General features: G+C 35.2%; 1 protein-coding gene across 2 annotated transcripts in view; it reads left to right on the forward strand.

The window, feature by feature from the left end:
- Window positions 1-3,055: 3,055 nt before the first annotated feature.
- egln1b (egl-9 family hypoxia-inducible factor 1b) overlaps window positions 3,056-25,891 on the forward strand; it is a 42,047-nt gene continuing 19,211 nt past the window's right edge. Inside the window, exon 1 of one of the 2 annotated variants that reach the window (XM_056468173.1) lies at window positions 3,056-3,993. In XM_056468173.1, the coding sequence (XP_056324148.1) occupies window positions 3,295-3,993 (699 nt within the window). In that variant the 5' untranslated portion in view covers window positions 3,056-3,294. The remainder of the gene's footprint in view (window positions 3,994-25,891) is intronic. The other variant, XM_056468171.1, reaches the window with a different exon arrangement.

Consider the following 25,891-nt stretch of genomic DNA (forward strand, 5'->3'; position numbering starts at 1 on the left):
AATTTTTTTACTTTTATTGAACAAACAGTTCTAAACGTGCATTTAAATAGTTTGTATGAGTAAACTCAACAGTGAGCTCAAAGATATGTCCACCTAACTTGCAATTTTAAACAGAGTTAACAACTTTAAACAAAGTTAACAATCAATGTGTATCGATGGATTTGCTCTTCAGTGTTTGGACTTTCAGCAGTGAAAATTAAACCACACTGAACTGAACTAAACTCAACTTCAACTCTGAAAACTGGACTGACAGTTTCAGTCTACTAGAACTTCTATGTGAATCTGCTTTGACGCAATCAGAATTGTAAAAGTGCTATAGAAATATAGATGAATGGAACAATTTGAAAGTTGGATTACATTGCAGGAGGGCTAATATTTTTGCCCTTGTTTTAAAAACCTGTCAGAATACTGTCAAAGATAGACCAGGATCAGGACTCTCCTCGTTCCCAGAGGCAGAGTAATAGATGGTTATAGGGCAAAGGAAGGAGGGGCGATGGCCTCAGGCTTGGGATAGCCCTCCTGAGGGACAGATATGAGGGCCAGTCCTGGATATGGGTCCACCCTGAGCTCGGCATTACTGAAGTATTCAGACTGTGGATCTACTCACAGAGAGATAAACACAAACACGCACACTGAGACTGTAAATAAACATGTCCTGTGTGCGTATCTGAGCTCGGAGGGGCAGTTAAACCAACAAAACCCTCTGTGATCAATTCTAATCCAAACAGCAAATTAACAAGACAGACAAAGTCATGGTCATGATTCAGCCTCGAAGAGAATCACAAACATTAGTGTTATCCCAAAACCCGTGACATCATTTTCTAGAGTGTTTTTTCGCTTGTAATTGAGATAAGAAAATTGTAATAATCATTCACAAGTTTCCCATTACATAAGCAGCATATTTTTTATGTAACTGCGACCTAAAATCGTGTAAATGTTACATAAACTTTGCGTTCTAGATGATATAATGCAGGATTTGAAGGTGGAATGCTTTTATTACAAAAATACTGTCATTAGTTTGGCGGCAAGGAAGCGGAGTATCATTTCAGCGTTATCTTATACAGTATAAGCCTAATCTTTATTGCTCCCATGAGAATATGATTGATTTGGTAAATGGAAATAGCTCTGCATATTACTGTAAATGATTGGGTTGCAAAACAAGATTTTTTTTTGGACTTTGTTTATGACATGAGTTGAGAAACAGAGTGATGTAACATTTATGGAGATTATTATGTGAAGGAAACCATAGCAAATCCACAACAGTCATAAACATTGACAAGTGTAAAGTCTATTATTTAGGTATAAGATAAGGCATTTTACTCATGTTGATAAAGTGAGTATACTCATTTCGTTTCGTGTATTGTTTTAATTATTAAATATTGCTTTGTATGTCATTTTTTTTTCTTTACTATGAGATATTTAAAATTTATTACATATGTAAAGCACTTTGGTATAAAATGTGTTATATGAAAATACATAACAACAATTTTCTTATTTGTTGTATATGTATGGGCAGCACGGTGGCGCAGTGGGTAGCACAATCACCTTACAACAAGAAGGTCGCTGGTTCGAGCCTTGGCTGGGTCAGTTGGCATGTGTAGAGTTTGCATGTTCTCCCCGTGTTCATGTGGGTTTCCTTTGGGTGCTCCAGTTTTATTGAATGAATGAATGAATGTTGTTTATATACACTCACCGGCCAGTTTATTAGGTACACCTTACTAGTACCGTGTTGGACACCCCCCAGAGATTTTGGTCCATATTGACATGATAGCATCACGCAGGTGCTGCAGATTTGTTGGCTGCACATCCATGATGGGAATCTCCCGTTCCACCACATCCCAAAGTGCTCTATTGGATTGAGCTCTGGTGATTGTGGAGGCCATTTGAGTACAGTGAACTCATTGTCATGTTCAAGAAACTAGTCTGAGATGATTTGCAATTTATGACATGGCGCGTTATCCTGCTGGAAGTAGCCATCAGAAGATTGGTGCACTGTGGTCATAAAGGGATGGACATGATCAGCAACAATACTCAGGTAGGCTGTGGTGGTGACACGATGCTCAATTGGTACTAATGGGCACAAAGTGTGCCAAGAAAATATTCCCCACACCATCACACCAACAGCAGCCTGAGCCGTTGATACAAGGCAGGATGGATCTATGCTTTCATGTTGTTGACACCAAATTCAGACCCTACCATTTGAATGCCGCAGCAAAAATCAAGACTCATTAGACCAGGCAACGTTGCGTGAAAACCCCAGTAGATCAGCAGTTTCTGAAATACTCAGACCAGCCCATCTGGTACCAAAAACCATGCCACATTTAAAGTCACTCAAATCACTTTTCTTGCCCATTCTGATGCTCGGTTTGAACTGCAGCAGTTGGACAGGTAAACCTAATAAAGTGGTTGGTGAGTGTATAAGGTATAAAGTTACATAACATAATTATGTCACTTGTTAGTCTTTAATCCATCATGCAGCTTTATTTGTAAACATTTTATTTCATATCATATTTTAACGTATTATCATAAAAGTGCTGTAATGTAGCATAAATATTTTACTGTTAATGCATTTTATTGCACTTTTATAAGATTATTTTTCTGGCCGTTAAAAGTTTTGTTTGGTTAGATTAAGTATTTATTTGTTTTTATGACAATTTATGCATATAGTGAGAATGTATTTGTTTGTTTGTTTGTGATTTTTATCTGGAGAGTGGACGTGACCTGTGTAAGGCATCCGGTGTAATTTGCTTGCAGTTATTTTTAGCTGCACAAAAATAGTCTATTACGCAGCTTTATGTTGCAAACTGTTTTTTGAAATCATATTTTAATCCATTATCATATTCATAATCCCCCTGAATTGTAGTACAAATGCACTTACTGTTATTATTTTATTATTGTTTTTATTTCTAATTCGCAAATAAAGCATTTAAGTCAATTTTTAGGGCGATTATAATTCTATTTGTGTTAATTTTGATTCTGCCCACACAAAGTTCTGAGAAGCACATGCGAGCCATGCCCACAGTGCTTGTCTCCAGTGCGCATGCGCAGATGGTTGACGTGCGCCCAGCGCTGAAGAAAAGGAACGGTCGGCGCCATGCGCTTCCATCACAATCACACGACTTCAGTTCTTAAGTGTCAAAACATAGATGTCCCGGGAATGTGAGATCCTCGCTTTCCCCTCCGTCAACTGTTATGAGAACGGCAGCGGGGGGCCAGCGACACTGTTTCTTTCATTTTCGCTTGTGGAGACTTGTAGTGAAGTTGCAGACTGATACTGTAATACAGCGCTGAATCATGGAGGGAAACTCAAGGGAAAGCGAGCGTCTGGAACGCGAGCGTCAGTTCTGCGAGCTGTGCGGGAAAATGGAGAACCTGATGAAGTGTGGACGCTGTCGCAGCTCATTTTACTGCAGCAAAGAGCACCAGAGACAGGACTGGAAGAAGCATAAGCGGGTCTGCAAGGAGGCCGACAAACAGCAGCAGCAGCCGGTAGGTGAAGAAGAAGAGCAGCAGCAGCGCGACACTTCAAAACAGTCGAGCACTTCTCAGAGTAACTCCACACTTACGTCACAAGACGAAGAAATGCCAGATTTTATCAAGTCTGCTACGGGCTCTGACACCAAACCGACCCCGGACAGCTCAAAACCTAACGGACAGACGCGCTCGCCCCCTCAGAAACTGGCCACGGACTATATCGTGCCCTGCATGAACAAGCACGGCATCTGTGTGGTCGACAACCTCCTAGGGAACGAGGTCGGACGCAGTATTCTGGAGGACGTGCAGGCGCTTTATCTGACCGGCGGCTTTACGGACGGACAGCTGGTCAGTCAGAGGAGCGACTCGTCCAAGGACATTCGCGGGGATAAGATCACCTGGGTGGAGGGGAAGGAGCCCGGCTGTGAGCGGATAGCGTTTCTCATGAGCCGCATGGACGATCTGATCCGACACTGTAACGGGAAACTGGGCAACTACAGGATCAATGGAAGAACAAAAGTAAGTGGAGTTGTCATTGCATGAGAACTGTTAGTAACTAAGTTACTTTAAAAGTTGTATGACAAAAGGTGTCATGTCAATATGACAAACACTTCTGTGAGGTTAGATTGATTTAATTCTGAAGTCTGAGGAGTTTGGTATTTATTAACCGACTAATCCGAACTTGCAAATAATGCATGATTATACTACTTGTAGCATATGAACATGCCAAAGAGAATGTTATGTTTTGGGCTTTCATTCCGCGTTTTGGAAATCTGCGGCTTGCCCTGCTCATGGGAACCGCCATGTTGATGTCACATGACCAGCCAAACTGCCGCTGCAGGTAACCATCGTTCAAACTTGCCAGAGTATTGATATTTTCTGTATAGAATGAAGCAGATTGAAAAGGAAGAATAAAAAACTTGTGAATTGTGGCAGAAGCAACAAGTCATGCTGAGATGGAAACAGCCTTTCCATTTTTTTTAATAAAACGTTTGGCAATCAGCAATAGAATAATAAAAAAAAATGTTTGGCATTGAGGATCTTTTACATGACTGTTTATTTTCTATTGGAAAAAAAAATCAGTATTTAAAAAATCGTCTTTCACTTTTACGTTACCAGGAACCACGTGCCACCAACATGTAAACGCTGCTGCTCCCTCTCTCTCTTGGCTGTTACCTAGTGCTGCTGAGGGATTGACAGATGTTTGCCTGGCCAATTTGCACTGGTCAATGTTTGTATATGTGCATAAAAGACCAAGACCTGGCTTAAAGAGAAAATTAAAACAATGCAAAAATGCATACAATTAATGATGACCATAGAAAGTAAACAGAATGAGACATTTTAAATGTTCCTGCATAGAAGGGCTGCAGGATATTGGAAAAATATAGCATTGCTATAATTTTTTAATTATTTTGTGATATGTATTGTAAATTGAATACAATTTCACCAGATAACTTTCTGGTCTTTCCAGAAAGAATTTATAATGGTAGATCGATTGGGATAATTCAGCCGTGGGAGTGCATCTGCATAAAATCTAATAAACAACCTATTAACTTTTTGGGGTCGCCGACATCTTTTCATTGTGATCTGTGCTATTTGCAGTGCATTTTTGTATTTTCATGCATACTGATCTGTAAATACAATCAAGAAAAAGATACAACAAAAATAAAGTACTTTATCGTTTTCCGAGTCTAGCGGTATTCAAGCACAGTAACCGAATGATAAAAGTCAAAATAATTCAATAAAATGATATAGTTTATATTAATATAGTTGTTAAAGTCACAGATGGTATAATTTCTTATGCCTGAATGTTTTTAAGGTCATTATACTTTCCCAGGCATTAAAACACACATGCAAATGATAAATTATAATACAAACTTAACATTGCATATCCTGCGATGTGACTATTGCGAATGATTACATTGCGATATCAATGATGAAACAATATATTGTGCAGCCCTAGTGTATAGTAGTTCAGCGGTTCCCAACAGGGGGTCCCGGCCCACAAAGGGGCCTCAGCAAGCTCTGGTGCAGGGGTCACGTCATATTTAAAAAAAAAAATTTAGCAGTGGACAATTAGGAAAACAATCATGTTGCCTTAGTTCATTTCATCCCCTGGTGGCCAAAAAAAGGACAAATTTTCAATTCGTCCTCCACAAAAAAAAACAGAGACAGAGTCCCACCGATTTGCCTTCAGCAACTAATAGTAATAACCCAAGCATTCTGGACCCAGGTGAGGAAGCTCCAAACATTTTAAGTCGCAGCGCTAGCAATACTGAAAACATGAAATGTAGTAAATACCTGAACTATGGTTTTATTTAATTTTCTCGAAGGAAAGAGTCCCTGACCCGGCCACAGTGCATTATCTGCTCCAAAGTTCATGCTAACAATTGCATGAGGCCATTCAAATTAATAAGACATTTGCAGATGACTCCTCAATCCCCAATACCGCGACAAGCCCAGAGCAGATGGCCTATTAATGTTTTGCTTTTAAACATACCTAGATATAGTAATAAGCATACCATTTGTTTGAACACCTTAATGCAAACATATATGAGCAATAATATCATTAAATGTGGAGGGGGGCCTTATAATATTTTCCAGGGTAAAAGGGGGTCTTAGGCAAAAAAAGGTTGGGAACCACTGTAGTAGTTACTAGGAGAAGCTTATATTTAAAAAACACATAGCTTGAGAAAGCCAGTTGTTTTGATCTTTGTGTATATACTGTATATCAAATTCTTTAACTAATATTATATAAATAAATGGATAAATATAATGTTTAAAATTATCTCAGTATTTATCATACAGCAAAATGTTTTGTGATTTTCACCTTATCTGAATGTAAGTTTGGGTGTGGCGTCAGTTATTTTAATCTGTTATTAATTAATCTGCTAATGCCTGCCCTTTTTTTGTGAGTGTAGTGGCTATGAAGTTTGGTTATCCAGTAATCACACGGGAAGTCACCGGTCAAAAGGCGTGGGAGCATATGGTTGTGGGATCAGGTTGTAGGCCCACTTAACACGTCTTTGATAGATTAGGTTTAAACACCGTGTTACTTTATATGGGAAGAGGCCTCACCTTTGATCCTCAGGTGATGCAGAGACGTGCCCAAACCTGTCTTTCAATTCAAAGTGAATCTTCAGAAATATTATTTAGATGTCATATTAAAAATGAAAGCATGTCTGTTCACCATTTCAGTTCTTTCTCTTTCTCACAGATGTTGTAAATGTATCACTATATATCTTTCAACGGTGGCATTTAGAACGGCATGATATTAGAAAAATCTGACATTTCGATATTTTGTTTTGCTGCAATATGAATATAATTTCACTAGATTATTTAAACGGCTCTATTTTAAGCGATTTCATTAAATTAGACTGACTGGGTCAATCCTTTTTCTGTGCAGTGCATCTGCACAAATTATAAATTACAAGCAAAATAATAATAAATTCCTGCGCGGGAAATATGATTTTAATGTATGTTTTTTCTCAAAGTGACTGCGGCAATGATATGAGCGCTCTCGGCAGTGAAAGTGATTCACATTTTAGAGTTAAGATAACGACAACCATTTGATATGTATTTTCTTTCATAGCGAACACAAAGTGTTGTGCATGAAAATAAATTTTTACTGGGTCAGTATAACTACTCTAGCCTATAGAGGAATTACCAACTTATGTCACACATGATGTGACACGGGTTTCCGGTTGCAAAAAAAGACCGGTTGCAATAGAAAACATGTCGTGTTGTGCAGTAGAATGCCAAAAATGTAACTTTTACCGTACACCACACTGTTTTTAATGCCAATAGCAGATGTCTTTGGCTAAAAGGGAGCTGAATGAAGTGACGATCTAATTGAAAATGCTCGACACTGCAGTTCTCATTTCATATCAGGCAAGTTCACGCTATGCTGAATCATACACATTACTTTTTTTTGATTGCAGCAATGATTTTAGCAAAAACGGTTTAATATGGTTAATTAAACTGCGGACACTGATTGCTTAGAATCAAATGTAAAAGTGTAAATTCACATACCCTGCTGTCAGAATGCAGTTGTTTTGCTTGTTGATGATTACCCGGGCCTTCCGTCTTATTCCCTTGTCTTTGGCTGGGCAGAACCTTATTTTTTAGCACTACAAAGTTTTTAATCTGGTAATCATGGAACATTAATCTTGCACATGACCACACAGAGCAAAATTAGGCATCCAAAGACTTGTAGGCCTTTAACTACACTCTTGTAAGATCACTTGGAGTATCAATGAGATAGTTGTATATTGGGCTGGATGCTTGGCCGTTTTATCTTTTTCAATATCCATTGGGAGGGTGCTATCACAAATGGACCTGTCAGACTAACGCCGCTGACTTTAACGTTAATTTTGCCAAATAACTGTGCTTATCACTGGGTGACAAGATGTTATAATACGCCGAAAGCATTATGTAAATATTGTATATAACATGTAATCAATGTAACTTATTTATAAAACAACAACAAACTCTGTACTGCATCGGATGTCATCCCCTCGCTGTAAATGCTAGCGCTCCAGTTTTTTTTCTGCAACCTCGCTGCGTGCGCATCCTGAATGTATACAAAACGGTAATTCGTATATATGATGTTGAATATAATGCAAGAGGGAGTCTGGTAATAACAAATGTTTCATTTTACCAGTGAAAAAAATGGTCTGAAAATGTCATTGACAGATTGCAAGCAAATGTCTCAAACATAACAATTCAACCTTATAATTATGAATAGTTGTATTCTAATGTAATCACTTTACTGATAAACAGAACATAGTCTGTTCAAGTTCGTCCCAAGTCTATACAAAATGTAGCCTTTTAACTAACAGCAGACCTACACACACAGACCTAATATTATTATTGCTGTTTGAATATAACAATAATAATAGCCTACTCATATTTACTTTTATTTTACATCTAAAGAATCATGAGAAAATTATATATTATATATTTTAATTATAAAAAAAATATGTGATACTTATTTTAGCCAGAATCGTGCAGCCCTGGTATAAATAATTAACAAATATAATATTTAATATCTTTATCTTTTAATCTTTAATAAATAATCTAATCCTGCGATGTGACTATTGCAGATACACACACACACACACACACACACACACCAATATCAATGCTCAAATGATATATTGGTCAGCCCTAGTGACATTACTTTAAAAAAGCCTCTTAAATACATTTCCTAAATATTTGTCTGTGAGAGTTCATTGTAAATCACTTGTTTCGCGTTCAACCTTGATCACTGCATTTCTTGAAACCCTGAAAATGTCCTAAATGGAACCTCGCTATGAAACTGAAGACTCTAGATGCACCATTAGGTTTCTCCCCCAGATTCAATTGTTCTTGAACTTTCCAGACACACAAGTAATGTCAGGCTGACCGTTTTTTTTAAACAGGAGCTTCCTGTGGAGCCACAGGCTGTTACTGATAGTGCAGTTGTGAGTTATCCATGACCAGCATGGCTCTCATATTTCCCCAGGTCAGGGGAACGCCTGTGACCACCAGCTGCTATCAGGCGTACCCAACGCATGCACAATGTTTGGACAAACCTCCAAGCTCTGAGAGTTGAAGGAAACATCACCTTTTCCTTTTTGTTGTAAACGCACGCACATTTGTTGACTTAGAGGAAATCTGCAACATTTAGCCTATCAATATGCATAGGTTTTAGGGCTGCACCATATTGGAAAAGTCTGACATTATGATATTTGGTTTTTCCAGCAATTTGAGTACAATTTCATCAGATAGCTTGAATAGATCTATTTGGGGGAAAATTTAGAATTTAGATTGATTGGGGTGATTTTGTAAGTGTGTGAATCATGCATAAATAAATAATATACTAATTGCAAGCAAGAATAATAACAACAGAGCAAAGAAAAAAGACAAATAAACGGTGCTTCATGGTTTTCTGGAGAGTCAAACAGTGTTCAGGTACTGAAATTGAATGATGAAATGTAAAATAACACTGTATAGTCTTTATTGTATTAATTTAGTAATACATTTTGTGCCTGAATGCTTTAAACTCTCTTGAACTGCCTTTAAATTGCATGCAAATGATAAAGTTTCACTCTGTCATTTTATACTTTGCAATGACTCCACAAATCTCATGCTGTGAGAAACTTGTGCTAATCAACTATAATCCCTCAATATTGCATATCCTGCAATGTGACTATTGCGGACACACATTGTGATTTCGATGCTGAAACAATATATTGTGCAGCCCTAATAGGCTTGGACAATTTTATATATATATATATATATATATATATATATATATATATATATATATATATATATATAATTGTAGATAGATAAGACACCTTTCAAACTTTAATAAGCCAAAAAACCCTAAAATCTAAAGATTTTACCATATTTTATATATATATATATATATATATATATATATATATATATATATATATATATATATATATATATATATATAATATGGTAAAATCTTTAGATTTTAGGGTTTTTTGGCTTATTAAAGTTTGAAAGGTGCCTTTCTAAAGACAAAGTGTTCACAAACTGTGTCTGGAGGAGTATGTGTTCTTTTTTTACATGCACTCCCTTTACACCACAGCAAGCCTTCACAAGCTTGCATTTCGATCAGTCACGTACACCATGTTCAGACTGTCAATAAAAAGACATTGCATTATGAAACATAAATTAATAATTAAGACATTTATTCACTGCCTTTTAAGCAGCGATGTTTCCATGACTATAGGAAAACATGTTTAATAAAAGGAAAGTTCACTGTAATATGAATATACTGTATAATATACGGTCGATTGATTATAAAATTTTATGCCTTTCTATTTTCTGTTGAACACAAAAGAAGATGCTTTAAAGAAAGCTGAAAAGTAGTAGGACTTCCTTATAGTGGGAAAAATAAATGTGTTTTCAGCTTTCTTCAAAATGTCTTCTTTGGTCTTCAACAGAAGAAGGAAATTCAAACAGGGTTGGAACAAGTAAGTAAATGACAACTAAAGCTGCATAATATATCGTTTCAGCATTGATATCACAATGTTTACATCCGCAATAGCCATATTGCAAGATACTCAATGTTGAGTCTGGATTTAAGTTCACCAGGAACTACAGAATTGTGTTTAATTACTCCATTTATTTCTGCACAATATTTATAAGATCTTTGGAAAAAATCTTTGGATTTCCTACTTAAAATTTTTCTCTTGTTTCTAGTCCAAATATCTACATTTCAAAGCGAAAACAAGTTTATTTTACTTACCCAACAGGCGAATAATTTTACTTGTTTGAAGGAAAAATTCTTAATTTTTTTTTTTACTATGTTTTTACTTGATCTAAGAATTTTTTAATATTTGGACTAGAAACGAGACAAAGCAAAATAAAAACAGCATAATTTGTATTGAGGTTATTACATTTCTGTACCTGAATACTGTTAGACTCCACAGAAAAACCAGTCAAATAGTGCTATTGAACCATCTTGTGAAACCATATTCATATTGCAATATTCATCACAGAAAAATGAAATATTGACTATCAGATTTTTCCAATATCGTGCAGCTCTAATGACAACAGAATTTTCATTTTTGGGTGAACTATCCCTTTGAGTAAAATGTTGTACATAAGGTTGCATTATAGGGCTGAACAATATATCATATGCAATAGTCATATAGCAATAGTCATTATTTATTATATTTATTATTATTATTATATTTTATTTATATTATTACTATATGTATTATTATCTATTAAAGATTAAAATATATATTATTAAACATATATATTTTTGTTACTATTTTTTTTTCAATGATGATTGTTATTTTACATTTGTTATCGTTCCATTTCTGTATTCGCTGTTACAGTTACTGTTAGACTGCCCTGAAAACCATAAAGCACTGTTTATTAATTTATTTCTGCTTGTAATTTAATATCATTTATGCAGATGCACTTCATGGAGAAATACTTGATCATCCCAGGTGATCTAAATTAATGAAATCTTAAGTTATGAAAATCATATCGCAATAAATATCACGGTAAAACAAAACATTGCAATGTAAGATTTTTCCAATATCGTGCAGCCCTAATGCATAATGCTTATACAGTAATAAATGCATATGCTTTGCACGGCATGTTACAGTGTGAATAGCAGAAGGCTTGATGGGAGGTGAAGGATGGCACTTCCTGTGGCCGCATTTTTTTTTTTTTTAATTGTCATTGTGATGATCGCAGATGTACAGCAGGACGGTTCAGGATGCTCAGCAGGCATATGACATTGACTCAGCCGGAGGGAAAGAGTCTGTTACATAAAACACAATGAACGGATAATATGTTTGTGTTTTGTATTGATATTAAGCTGCGAGTGGGCTTTGTGGTTTGTCAAATGATAGAGGATCAGAGGAAGAGAATATGCGTGGATACATTCAGTGAGGCCGCAGATGGTGGAAGGACAGGAGATGAGTTGAGAGAGAAGTGAGAACAGGAACGAAAGATGATGTTTGTTATGAAACAATAGAGCAGGGACCTTTATGGTAATGGTGGCTGGACAAACTTGGGGTTGCAGGAGTAGTGTTGAGTTGACAAAACCAAACCAATTCAAACGGGCAGCTTCAATCCTGAGAAAGTGAAGCGCATGTGGGATGTTAGAAGGTCCATACAGAATTTGTGCAGATTATTGGAAAAATCTGACATTAAGGTTTTTTGTTTTTCTGGAATAAATATTGCAATATATTTACAAAAAATATACAAAAAGCAAAGATAATAGTAAAATAAACAGTGTTTAGTGATTTTTGGTGCAGTCAAATAGTGTTCAGGTAGAGAACTAGAATAATCAAATGTAAAATAATCCTGCAAAAGTCTTTACTGTATAAATAATTGAATAAAATTATTCTTCATTAAAGTTACAAACAGTAAAATGTATTGTGCCTGAATATTTTGAAGTCTGTTAGGCTTTAAAACGTGTGCAAATGAAAACCACTTCATTTGCATAACAGAATTCACATGTGTTCTGTTTCTTCTTGTCAACTATAATCATAGACAACATTGCACATTCTGTGATGGGAGTATTGCAGATGTGCACATTGCAATATCAATGGTGAAATTATACATTGTGCAGCCCTAATTTATATTCAATACAGTTTGTAAACTACTATTTTCTGTAAATTTATTTATTTATTTTCTAAAATTTATTTATTTATTTATTTTTCATATGTTAAGTTTTTAGGTACTACGCTATCATTACTATTACTATCTTTCTAGATAAATCCAAATTTTTTTTTTATTAATTAATTTATTTATTTCATGTGTTAAATATTTAGATACCATACTATCATTACTATTACTACAACACAGATTGTTTATTTATTTATTTATTTATTATTTCATGTGTTAAATTTTTAGGTACTACACTAACTATTGCTATCATTCCGGATAAATCCACAGATTTTTATTTCTTTATTTCATGTTATATTTTTAGATACTACACTGTCATTACTATTACAATCATTCCAGATAAATCCACAGATTTTTATTTTTTTATTAATTAATTAATTAATTTATTATTTCATGTGTTAAATTTTTAGGTACTACACTAACTATTGATATCATTCCGGATAAATCCACAGATTATTTATTTATTCATTTATTTATTTATTTATTTAATTTGTTACATTTTAGATGCTATACTATCATTACTATTACTATCATTCCAGATAAATCCACATATTTTTTATTTATTTATTTATTTATTTATTTTATTTATTTTTTTATGTGTTAAATTTTTAGGTACTACACTATTACTATCACTCCAGATAAGTCCACAGATTATTTATTTATTTATTTATTTAATTATTTAATTTATTAATTTATTAATTTAATGTGTTATCTTTTTAGATACTATACTATCATTACTATTACTATCATTCCAGATAAATCCACAGATTTTTATTTATTTATTTATTTTATTTATTTATTTGTGAGTTAAATTTTTAGGTACAACATTAACTATTACTGTCATTCTGGATAAATCCACAGATTATTTATTTATTCATTTATTTATTTATTTATTTATTTAATGTGTTAAATTTTTAGATGCTATACTGTCATTACTATTACTATCATTCCAGATAAATCCACATATTATTATCATTTAATTAATTAATTAATTTATTTATTTATTTAATGTGTTAAATATTTAGATATTATACTATCATTACAATTACTATCATTCCAGATAAATCCACAGATTTTTATTTATTTATTTATTTATTTATTTTATTTATTTTTTTATGTGTTAAATTTTTAGGTACTACACTATTACTATCACTCCAGATAAGTCCACAGATTATTTATTTATTTATTCAATTATTTAATTAATTAATTTATTCATTTAATGTGTTATCTTTTTAGATACTATACTATCATTACTATCATTCCAGATAAATCCACAGATTTTTATTTATATATTTATTTATTTATTTATTCGTGTGTTAAATTTTTAGGTACAACATTAACTATTACTGTCATTCCGGATAAATCCACAGATTATTTATTTATTTATTCATTTATTTATTTATTTATTTATTTAATGTGTTAAATTTTTTGATGCTATACTATCATTACTATTACTATCATTCCAGATAAATCCACAGATTATTATCATTTAATTAATTTATTTATTTATTTATTTATTTATTTCATGTGTTAAATATTTAGATATTATACTATCATTACAATTACTATCATTCCAGATAAATCCACAGATTTATATGTATTTGTGTATTTATTTATTGATTGATTTATTTCCTGTGTTAAATTTTTAGATATTATACTATCATTACTATTACTATCATTCCAGATAAATCTACAGATTTTATTTTATTTATTTTTTACATAATTCTGTGCATGAAATAGCTAAAAATATTCACATATTCTGTCTGACCCTGGACATTAGTAACTAGCAGATATTAAAATGTTTTGAATCATAAAGATACTGTAATAGAGAGAGAGTCAGTATTTTGAAGATTTGGAAATTATGAAAAAATGTAAACACATTTACACTAGGCATGGGATGATAACCGTTCTCAAGGTATACGGCGATTTAGAAAAATCAAGCTTTTAAACCTGCCAAAATTTTCTGCTATACCGTTCCTATGCTATATGTAAGATTTTTTTATACGTTATTTTTATTTAATTTTTTTTGTTTTTGCTTTTTTTTTTAGGATAACAGTATCTTCAACAGAAAAAAATATTCAAAGATGCCATTTTAAATTGTAAATAAATCAGTGTTTTTGAAACTAATGAAGACAGCAGAAGTCAATGATTTATTTTAATTGTTTAGCCTGACATGTTTATTGTTCTAAAATATTGAAAATGTTCCTCAAAATAAACTATGTTGTCCAAAAAAATTTAGTTTCTTACCCAGACATTTAAAAGAATATATTTTAGAGCAGTTATCACAATCCCGTGAAACCATGATGTTTTCATCCAAGGTTATATTGTCAGAATCATATACCAGCCCATGCATAATTTACACAGCCAGATTAATGTTGCTGTTTATGAAAGAAGACATCTTTCATATGTGTGTGTGTGTGCGTGTGTGTGTGCGTGCGTGCGTGTGCGTGTGTGTGTGTGCGTGTGTGTGTGTGTACAGTTCTTTTTTATGTGTTAGCACTTCATTTGATGCAAGCGAAACTGGGGAAGTGGACTTATTACAAGAGATGTCACTGCTTTGACCTTTTCGTTTAGCTTACTTTAAGTCAGTCAAAAAACATACAGTGCAAGCTGTCTAGTCACAAATAAATGACTTTCCGTCTGGTTATTTTATTGTGTTAAACATGTAGCATGTGCTGTTCGATTTCTGAAATAAGAAACTATAATCTATTTTTTTCTATAGAATGACTTAAAATGAACCGACTGCACTCTGAAATTCATTTATAGCATTAGCTAAAAGAGAATTACTTTAACGGAATATGCATAAAATATACTTAAAATTAATCACAATTAAATTGATGGTTCTCAGTTTGAATCAAATCAGAAAATGTCTTGCTGTCTTCTCCAAAGATTGTGTGTGTTTTTTATGAATATTTGTTATTGCCTGTCATTGGTCCACCTCCCGCCCGGCCTCCTTCTGGGTGTCAGGGTGAAGAATGTGTGCCGCAGTACAAAACAATGAATTGCTGAACGGTCATGTTTACATTACGTGACCAGAGATACTCTGGCACTGGGTCAGAGCGGGCTGTTTTTGAGCGTATTCGTTAAAGCAGTCCATTCCCTTTGGAAAATCCCTCCTCACCGGGAAGGATGTATAATATTTCTTTGCGTCTGCATCAACGTTTAGTTGCATGCTTTTTGTTTTGTTCCCTTATGTCAGGAAACCTTGCGTGCCACCAGCAGGGTTCTTATGAGGTTGTTTTTTTTGAAGGCGGAAATCTGATGTGTAAAACACTTGTAGGTTTCATAATGAACCACAATGAAGCATGATTTGATTTTTTTGGCTGTATTTTAAGGGTTTATGTACAGTTGATGTTAGAATTATTAGCCCACTTTGATTTTATTTATTTTCTTTTTTAAATATTTCCCAAATGATGTTTAACAGAGCAAGGAAATTTTCACAGTATGTCTGATAATATTTTTTCTTCTGGAGAAAGTCTTATTTGTTTTATTTCGGCTAGATTAAAAGCAGTTTTTAATTTTTTAAAAACCATCTAAGGTCAAAATTATTATTAGCCCCTTTAAGCTATATTTTTTTCTGATAGTCTACAGAACAAACCATCATTATACAATTACTTGCCTAGTTAACCTAACTTGCCTAATTAACCCAGTTAACCTAGTTAGGCCTTTAAATGTCACTTTAAGCTGTATAGAAGTGTCTTGAAAAATATCTAGTAAAATATTATTTACTGTCATCATGCCAAAGATAAAATAAATCAGTTATTAGAAATGAGTCACTAAAACTATTTTCTTTAGAAATGTGTTCAAAAAAATCTTCTCTCCATTAAACAGAAATTGGGGGAAAAATAAACAGGAGGCCTGTTGTATACGTGTGTTTATTTATGTATGAGGGTTTATTTATGCTTTACATGTACAGTTGACATCAGAATTATTAGCTCTCCTGAATTATTAGCCCCCCTTGTATATTTATTTCCCCGATTGTTGTTTAACAGAAAGATTTCTTCAACATATTTCTACACATAATAGTTTTAACAACTAATTTCTTTTATTTTTGCCACGATGACGGTAAATAATATTTTGCTAGATATTTTTCAAGATGCTAGTATAGGTTGTTTTCAATCATGTGCTTCTGGTGATGCGTGAAATTCAGATGGAGGACAGGACGTAAAAATTGAATGGGAGACGTAAATGAAAGTCTGTATTTTTGCAAATTATACCATATTTTAAAAGAGATATCATTAGAAAATAAGCACATATGTTGGGCATGATCCTTATATCATGAAGAGAGCTGAGTTTTCTACTGAACTAAAATATATTTGCCTGTCATTGAGGCAGTATACTGTATAAACTATTACTTCACATGAAAAGTGCTCCACAATAATAACCGTCTAGTTTTGTCGCAAGGGTTGCGTTTCTTTTTTGTTCTGTTGATAAACTTACCATTAACAAACATTCACCGCTGCTGTGCATATAGACCTCAGTTGTTTATTCTGCCCAAACGCCAGTAAAGACATGGATTATTGCAAAACAAGACAGAGATTTCATTGTAGCAATTACATGGCAGGGTACGTTATTTATGTTCTCCTGGATTTTGTATAAGTCTCGTGGTGTTTGTGTTTGATTTTTTTTTATATAACTCATTAACATATTTATATACACAGTTAGGCCTGTATAAAATAGTTATTGGTGCTGTCAAACAAATTATCGCATTCAAAAAAGTTTGTACACACCGATGTATTAAAAAAATGTTTATTGCATGCCGCATTTTCTTTTCTTCAGCTTCTTGAACTTTCTCTCCTTTATGAGCGAAAACTTTTGTAAGTCCATAAAAGCTGTTCGGAATTTGTCATTTTGGCCAATTTAAACAATTATAAACAACATAAAACATAAACATTTTGATGTTCTGATAGCGGTTCCTATGTAGAAGAAGCACTTTCTGCCCTCCATCTGAGTCTCACGAGTCGTCAATGACGTCTTGTGAAAACCTATTTAGCTTAAAGTGCAATTTAAAGGCTTAACTTGGATAATTAGGGTAATTAGGCAAATCGTTGTTCAACAGCAGTTTGTTCTGTAGACAAAGAAAATATATCTATATTTCTTTAGGGGGCTAATAAAATTGACCTTAAAAAAATAAAAAACTGCTTTTATTCTAGCCGAAATAAAACAAATGAGACTTTTTCCAGAAGAAAAAATATTTTTGGAAATACTGTGAAAAGTTCCTTGCTCTGTTAAACATCATTTGGGAAATATTTTGGAAAAGGGAAAAAAAAATCACAGGAGGGCTTTATTAATTCTGACTTGAACTGTATATGATGTTTTTTTTTCCAATTGTGTGCACTTACCTGAATTTTGCCCATTTTTAATCAGCTTGCATTTCTATGCATGTGTTATCTCTCAGACTTGTGCACTGTCATTGCCTTTTCCTCAAGGTGTTTATTAATGGTGTAGTGTGGTGTCAGTCTGCTTGAGTCTCAGTGCTGGAACAGCAGTGCAGCTGCACGCTCTGCACGTAGCTGGACTATTAGAACTGTCTGTCTGGCTAAAGTCCAGCAGCTGAGTTTTAAATCAGCTCTGCACTGCATTGACTGGAAGAGACGGCAGCAGGTCAAGACCATACGCAGCAAACATAGGGAAGAAAGGACACATTGTAAACCCAAGAGGGCATATTTCCAGGAAAACAAATCACTGTTATGGAGATGTGTTATAGTACATGATGACCCCAGACACATTAGGATATGTATATAATGGTTGGTTGGTAACTTGTTCATTAAAAAAAAAATTAACATTACCTTTTTTAGCTTATCAAATTTGAAGATGCTGCTTTGTAATTTTTATAAACATGAAATCTGATATGCAGCACTGTGACCTTTTCAAATGAGCAGCTCAGCGTTTTCAGTGTTTTAGAGGACATCAGTTTGCAGTAAATGCTGCTCCATCTCTGCTAGTGCTGAGTTTTAGTCACTTACATCTACTTATAGCTCCACGATACTTTTCCAGGTTTGTAATGCATATGCTTTAAAGGGCACCTATGGTAAAAAATCTACTTTTCAAGCTGTTTGGACAGACATATGTGCATGTATGGTGTATAGACTGTCATATTGGGGTGATATAAGCACACCCAGTGCTTTTTTTTCAATTTAACAACATAAAAAACGGTGGACCAATTGGAGCGGTTTTCAAACCGACCACAACTTTACGTAGGAGAGCGGTCCCCCCGCCCACCAATATTGATTGACAGGCGCGTCATCATATCCTCCATTTGTTGATTCACGTCCGCCATTTTCAGCGTGAGTCGAACCAATATCACTAAAGGAACACCCTAGCTCTATTTTTAGATGCAAGGCTCATTGAGCTCAACACAAGATCAATATTCTCCACATTATCGCTCTAATCAGAATTATTGGTTGTATCTTTAGGTAGGTTTGCAAACATGTGTACTTCTCATTGAGTCTACCTTATACTTCAGTCGTTTGCATTTCTCGCGATCCCAGAAGCTCCCTGTGATCTTAACTAGCATTTTAGAATTCTAAACATGGGTTTCTATCAACGTACACTCAAGTCGGACCGCTGCAGACTTGAAGCACCGTTGTGTGTACCCTGATAGAAGGTTAATTCAGTGTGCGTAGTTATTAGTTTCTGTGTACAAGCTCGGCACTTGAAACTAGCACACAGTTGGCTTTAAAACTGTACAAAGACACAAATGATTTTGTACTCTCTGCTTGGTCTGTGTCAGAGTCGTACATGTACGACTGAATGGTGATCCTCTCACTCGAGCTCCTTCTCGCAGTCTGCCTGTCAGACTCTGTTGCAAACGCAGAGCGGGTGAGCTCATGGCCCCGCCCCCTTGTTACGTTGGCGGGAAGCCAAAACTAATTTACATGTGAAGCAACACACCCATAAATCAGCGAACTGTGGACACACCCCAACATGACACTTTAACACATTATAATAAAAAAAATCTGAATTGTGTTTTAAACTGAACCTAAACTGGCACACTCAGAAGAACCATAATATTAATATTAAATCATAAAAAAGAGGTAAACTATGTGCCCTTTAAAAATCTGTTATCAACAAATGTAAAGCACTTCAAAAGTGAAATGCTCTTACATTTTCTGTCAAAACAAGCAAACAATGGTTTAAAAGCAGAAAGAAAGAGAATTATGGTTATTGTACTGTTTTTTTATTAAACAATTACAACAACAACATCACTAATATTAATTGTTCAGGCTAGGCAAAAAAATTAACACTTTTTTTTCATATCAGTTGATATCGATAATTATCACAATAAATGCCAAATCTTTATATCTACCAATTTTAAAGGCTTTTCAGCATGCCAATCCCTTTGTGTAGCTGATTTAACACATTTTGGGAAATGTTTTAGCTGTCTGACAAAATAAATAAAAAAATAATAAACAAAAGAACAATCTTAATCATTTTTCAGCATTTGCTGTTCAAGTGTTTAACAACCAAAGACATTACCCTACAAGTTATTGTATATTATTGTTCAACATCAGAAAAAAAGTCTGACAGGTTTGGAACAAGAAAAGGTCAGTTAATGGTGACAGAATTTTCAGTTTTGGATGGACTATCCTTTTAATGGTGAGTATGGTGAATTTAGGGTGAAATATACTTAATTTTATTTAGGGATGCGAACGATTACATGATCGATTGATTGTTGATAATGCATTAATTGACAGACCTTATTGATGACTGATTAAGCATGGACATTTAAAGGTCAAGTTATGTTTTGCGCTGTGAGACACGCGTCCACGACTTTATGCATTACATAATCAAGTGTGTGCAGTTTACCTTACCTTAAGGTGTCACTCTTATGATATTGCATATTGGGGAACGCATAAACCCTGTTATGCGCAGATCTTGGTTATATCGGTGGGCGTTTTAACCAAGTTTATCTGACAGACTTTCACGAATAGGCCTATGCAGACTCTTATTTTGAAAATCGCCATCACGGCCAGACATGCGAGGAGCCTCTCCATTTACACAGTGAGTTTCTGAGTTCTCTCATCCTTCAGACCGAGTTCATTCTTCTGAGGTAATCTAAGAATACTTTCAGTGCTGCGAATAGTTTGTAAAGACTGTGCAGCTTATTCAACCGCTTTATTAAATGAATTAAATTGAAATCCTGAAAATAGTTTAATGGATTGTTTTGGTGCTAAAGCATACAGCAGAATTGTTTTGAAGTGCTTCACCTCAGATGTTATTGTTTCTCCTTGTTTATTTTGTAAATAACTGTGTGCGTGTGCGTGTGCGTGCGCGTCTGTGTGTGTGTGTGTGTGTGTGTGTGTGTGTGTGTGTATATGCATGTATGTGTGTGTGTGTGTGTGTGTGTGTGTGTGTGTGTGTGTGTGTGTGTGTGTGTGTGTGTGTGTGTGTTCGTGCCCGACTTGCACAACTGTTGTGTGGGTGGATGAGGATTTGACTAGTGACTAAGGCAATCTCGAATTTCTTTTGTTATCAGTATTGGTGAACATTGCAAGTCTAAAAAAAAAAGTGTTCAAACTATGTTGAAATACACACACACACACACACACACACACACAGTGTGAAGCACTGATTGAAGTGCTCTTTGTCTTTTGGTACTATGGCATGCATCCCTTCCATCTCCTTCACCCTCGTCTGCGGTCATGCATCTTTGCAGGCGATGATGAGAGACTGCCGGCATGGCATCCTGACGCAAAACCCGCTGCACAATGTTAATGCCTGCCATCCACATCCACCCACCCCCTTCCTCGCCTGATTGTTTTCTCAACCCAGCATGCCCTGCGTGCCATATACTCTCTGACGCAGTTGGCTCCCACCTGAATGATTGAAGCACCGTTGAGGGATTTCACCCTTATCTGCTCCAGCCCATTCACGTGGGGGGCTCGCAGATTGCGTCAATGCCCTCAGCTTGCTTTTTTGTCCCGGCTTGTCTGTCTTTTCCTCTCCCCCTATATCTCCTTCTCCCCTTAGCTAAAGCACACACTCACGCTCTTCACCCTGCAGCCTTTGTTTACGTTGTCCCTCGCTTTTGCACCTGCCGCCAGGAAAAACAGTTCAGGTTGAAATGTCGTCACATGTATTGTGACCCGTCGTGCGTTGCGTGCCATTGCACTTGGCTGGAAATGTCTATCTTTTAAAGTAAAGACTGAACATTTTAATTCCAGATGAGTTTAACCAGGAAAAAAGAGATAACAATTGCTAACGTCTCACTGAGTGGTCCTAGCTTGGCCTTACCGTGACTCCTGCATTCCTTGTCTTCCACTTGAGATGAGTGATTTACAACCAGTCACACCCTAGCACCGCTAACGGTTATGTCGTTGGTGGAAAAAAGTCCTCATGTATACTCACTTTGAGTTTTTTTTTTCTCAGCCCGTGTTGCTTTCCTCTGCTGTTGTCTTTTCTCCGGGAACGATGATGCCGTTTCACTGGAAATCTAATATCAAATTATAGACTTCAGGAAGCTGGGGAGAAGAGATGTTAAGGGGAGGTCATGTAGTGCTTGTTTGAAGCTTTGTGTTATTGTGAGTGAAAGGGTGTGCGTCTGTTAGGACTGTTACTGTTCAGATTTTTTTTTTTTTACAGCTTTGTTTGTGTCATGGATTTGTGGCCTTGGTTTACATACTTGGCAGGTTGCTGTTTGTGGGAGGTACTAGTCTGTGATTGGCTGGAATATATATGATTTCTGTTACTTATTTTCCCAAATCATAGCTTGACAAGTTGGGATAAGTTGATAAGTTGGGGATAAAGTACATTCAGGAGGTTGTTATCGCAGAAATAATAATAGACAGGCTTGTAAAAAGGCTCATACACTTTTGCTAAGTATTTATTTATTTATTTATTTATTTTTGCTGCATTCAAATCAAGCAATTTTTACCTGTAATGAGTGAACATGCAAAATCACCCCCTGACTTTAGATGGTGCATAATGAACTTACAAGTCTTAAAAAAGACAAGTGAAATGAAACTGACCATTGAGTCCTATTTGCTAATTAAGTCAAGTCGAGCTTTATTGTCATTCTGCTACATGTGTGGACATACAGAGAAACAAAATGTTGTGTCTCGCAGAACAATGGTGCATAAATTAATCATAAATACCAACACAACACTGGACATAAGAGCTATTTTAAAAAACCTATGCGTAACTAAAATATACTACAAGATACTTAACTATACACAATCTAATCTCAGAAGAGCAGAATCTACCCTGTGCCCCGTTTACAAGGCTGTCCAAAGCGCGAGCAATTTCACTTTCTCAAAAAAGCTTGTGTGCGCATCTATATTTGAAATAACGAACCTCTTCTAGCTGATGATAATAACATGCGCATGATAATTGAAGCGCTTCTGACATCCGATCCTTTCAGAAACAGACAAATGCGAGAGTGAAGAGCGAAAAAACAAAGGAGCAAATGATTCTTTCTGCAACCTAAAACATGAACAAACTGCCATGTTTAACTATTATCGTCGCCTTTTAGACCATTATGAACTCAGTGACGTTAGAGTTACTTTCTAACAGGAGGTTACATGTGCTGGTGAAGATTAAAGATGCATTGAGAAGTTTGCACTGACTGTGAGGCTATATGTAGCTATATGTTCCTCGAGCGAGAATGACATCGACTGAAACTTTCTGCCATACACCACGCCATTGGTACCGTTTTGGCAGTGGAAACACAAACCTGATAAAGGTTACCAGTACCGACCCATACCATGCTGTACCACTCAGTGAAAACAGGCCGTAAGACTTAACTATACACATGAGATACTTAACTATACACATAAGACAGGCTATACAATTAGTTTGTAGTTATTGTAGTTTTGTTGCATTTATCATATAGCTCTTTTTGTTCATACACCAATGAAAAAGCAGCTCCACATTAATTTTGCCTTGGTGCATCATCTTTGAATGAAAGTGAAACTGTGCTCGCCTAGAATGTTTTGGCTTGAGCACTTCCAAGTGGTGTTTACTGTGACTTCATCAACTCGAGGCATGTGAAAAAAGGGTCCATCTCATTGGTGGAGCAGTTGTTGAAGCAGCACATTCAAAAATAACGAGCCCGATGTATTTTTTTAATTATGTTTTTTGCCTCCTGTTTGCGCGTTGGTGTGCGTGATCACATTGGCGCTCTTTGTTCAGTCACAAGGCATTAAACATCGATAAAAATCATCGCGAGTGAAAAGCATTCCTGTGTGCACAGGTCTTGAGACTGAATGGCTTTATTCTGCAAAATCAACCATGTAATTAATCCCACTTATTACACGGATACTTGCCACAAAACATAAAAAAAATGTAAACACAAAGCTGACCAAAACAAAACCATTTGAATAGAGCTGATTGAGCATTCGCTAACCCAGTGGTTCCCAAAGTGGCAGTCGGGACCCCCTTGGGGGTCGCGATACAATGATTGTGGGTCACTTGGTGATTTAAATTTTTTTTTTATTATTAAATTATTAGAATTACAATATTTTACCCACAGAAGAAATAGTTTTTAATAGTAAAAAAACAACAACATGCAAATGAAAAGCCATCAACCTTCAAGATCGATATGTTTACGTTCGATTAACAACACAGCAATAGAGTCCGCTGCAGCAGGTTAAACTTTCTGACAACTTCATGGCAATCAAATATATTAAAAATAAATACAAGCCACAACTGAATATTGAGAATGATCTCTGATTAGCGGTATCTGAAATTAAACCAAGAATAGACTTGTGCTGAGAACATTGTGTCCACAAATCTCTTTAGTTGAGGGTAATATTAAATTAAACAAATTGTCGAATGACTATAAAAATGGTATTGTTGCACTTTTTGTGTTGTCAATATGCTCGTGTTTATGTAGACCTATTGTTTTATGAGCCACTTTTGCATATGTATAACCACCCAAGAGGAATTTAAGGATCGCGATTCACTGGCGTTATTTTAGGGGTCGCAGGCTAAAAAGTTTGGGAACCCATGCAGTATCCTGCACATTATTTAGTTACAAGATGGCGCTCAAAAGGAAAAAATGCAAAGCTAACAGAAACACAACCAGTTGAAGGGAGGATACACTAATCTATGTATTATTCATTCACAGGATGGCACCAAACAGTCAAAACAGCCGTGTGTATATTTCATTTAGATAAAAATGCAGTTGCATGTGTGTGTATTTGTATATAAAAAGAGTAAAGATGGAATCCAAAAACTTTTGTGCTTATGCTTAATGCTCTTGTCATATAATAGGCTTAAATGCTGACGTAAAATTATATTAATAAATATTTAAATATTTATATTTTCCGAAAACATCTCGTCACTACACATTACTGACATCAAATCCAAAACATTTTTATTTCATTGATTCCACCTGTAGTACTGTAGTATTTATGCAAGTATTGCAAAGAATACTGGAAAAAGATGCTTGTTTTTCAGTCACAAAACTCCCTCCCTCTTTCCTTTTTTTTCTCTTCTCCAGAGTCCCAGACAGACTCACACACACACACAAACAGTCAGTGGAAAACACGCTGATGTCGAGTCTCTGAGGAGGACGTCTCGCTCCCTCTGACATTATGCTGTAGGGTGAGGGTTACAGGGTTAAGCTAAGACCTAAAAATTCCCCGCTGGGTTAGTACGGCTTATAAATAGAGCAGCAGGTCATGAACTGTCAGTGAAGTGATCAGGTTCAGGAGCCTACGTGCAGAAGTGGGTGAAAAAGAAGGCAAAAGGCGAGCTCCCGGAGGGGATCGATATCAGAGAGTTGCTCTGTCTGTGTGTATGCTTTCAGTTCACAGAAGCACAGCTCTCAGTATTGCCGCAGTGTTTGTTGTGTGGTGATGCTGATTTGTAATGTTTTGTTTAAACCATTGTGCACCTTTATTGTTTTGATCTGTTCGTTTTGGCTGTGTTAATGCAAATAGGATTACATTGGAAATTGTCCATGTTGTTTTATTGTAATGTCTTATATTTCACCTCAGGGATGGATGATATGACCAAAATGTTGTCACTGTATTAGAGAGTTTATATCATGGTAACAATATTTTTCACTATATACCTTTTTTAATAATAAAAGTTATTCCAGAAAATGTACAAAAGGGCTTTTTTATAATAAATAAGCTTAAATATTTACAAAAAAGACTTGATCTTATTTGATTATTTTGTGTTTTATTTTAACATTAAATATAGTATATATAAATATAGTAAACAAAATATGACTAGATGAACAACAAATTCCAATGTATATTAAATTTTACAGTTATGAGATCAGACCTTATTA

The sequence above is a fragment of the Danio aesculapii genome, chromosome 11 (assembly GCF_903798145.1).
Source record: "Danio aesculapii chromosome 11, fDanAes4.1, whole genome shotgun sequence".
Classification (NCBI taxonomy): Eukaryota; Metazoa; Chordata; class Actinopteri; order Cypriniformes; family Danionidae; genus Danio; species Danio aesculapii.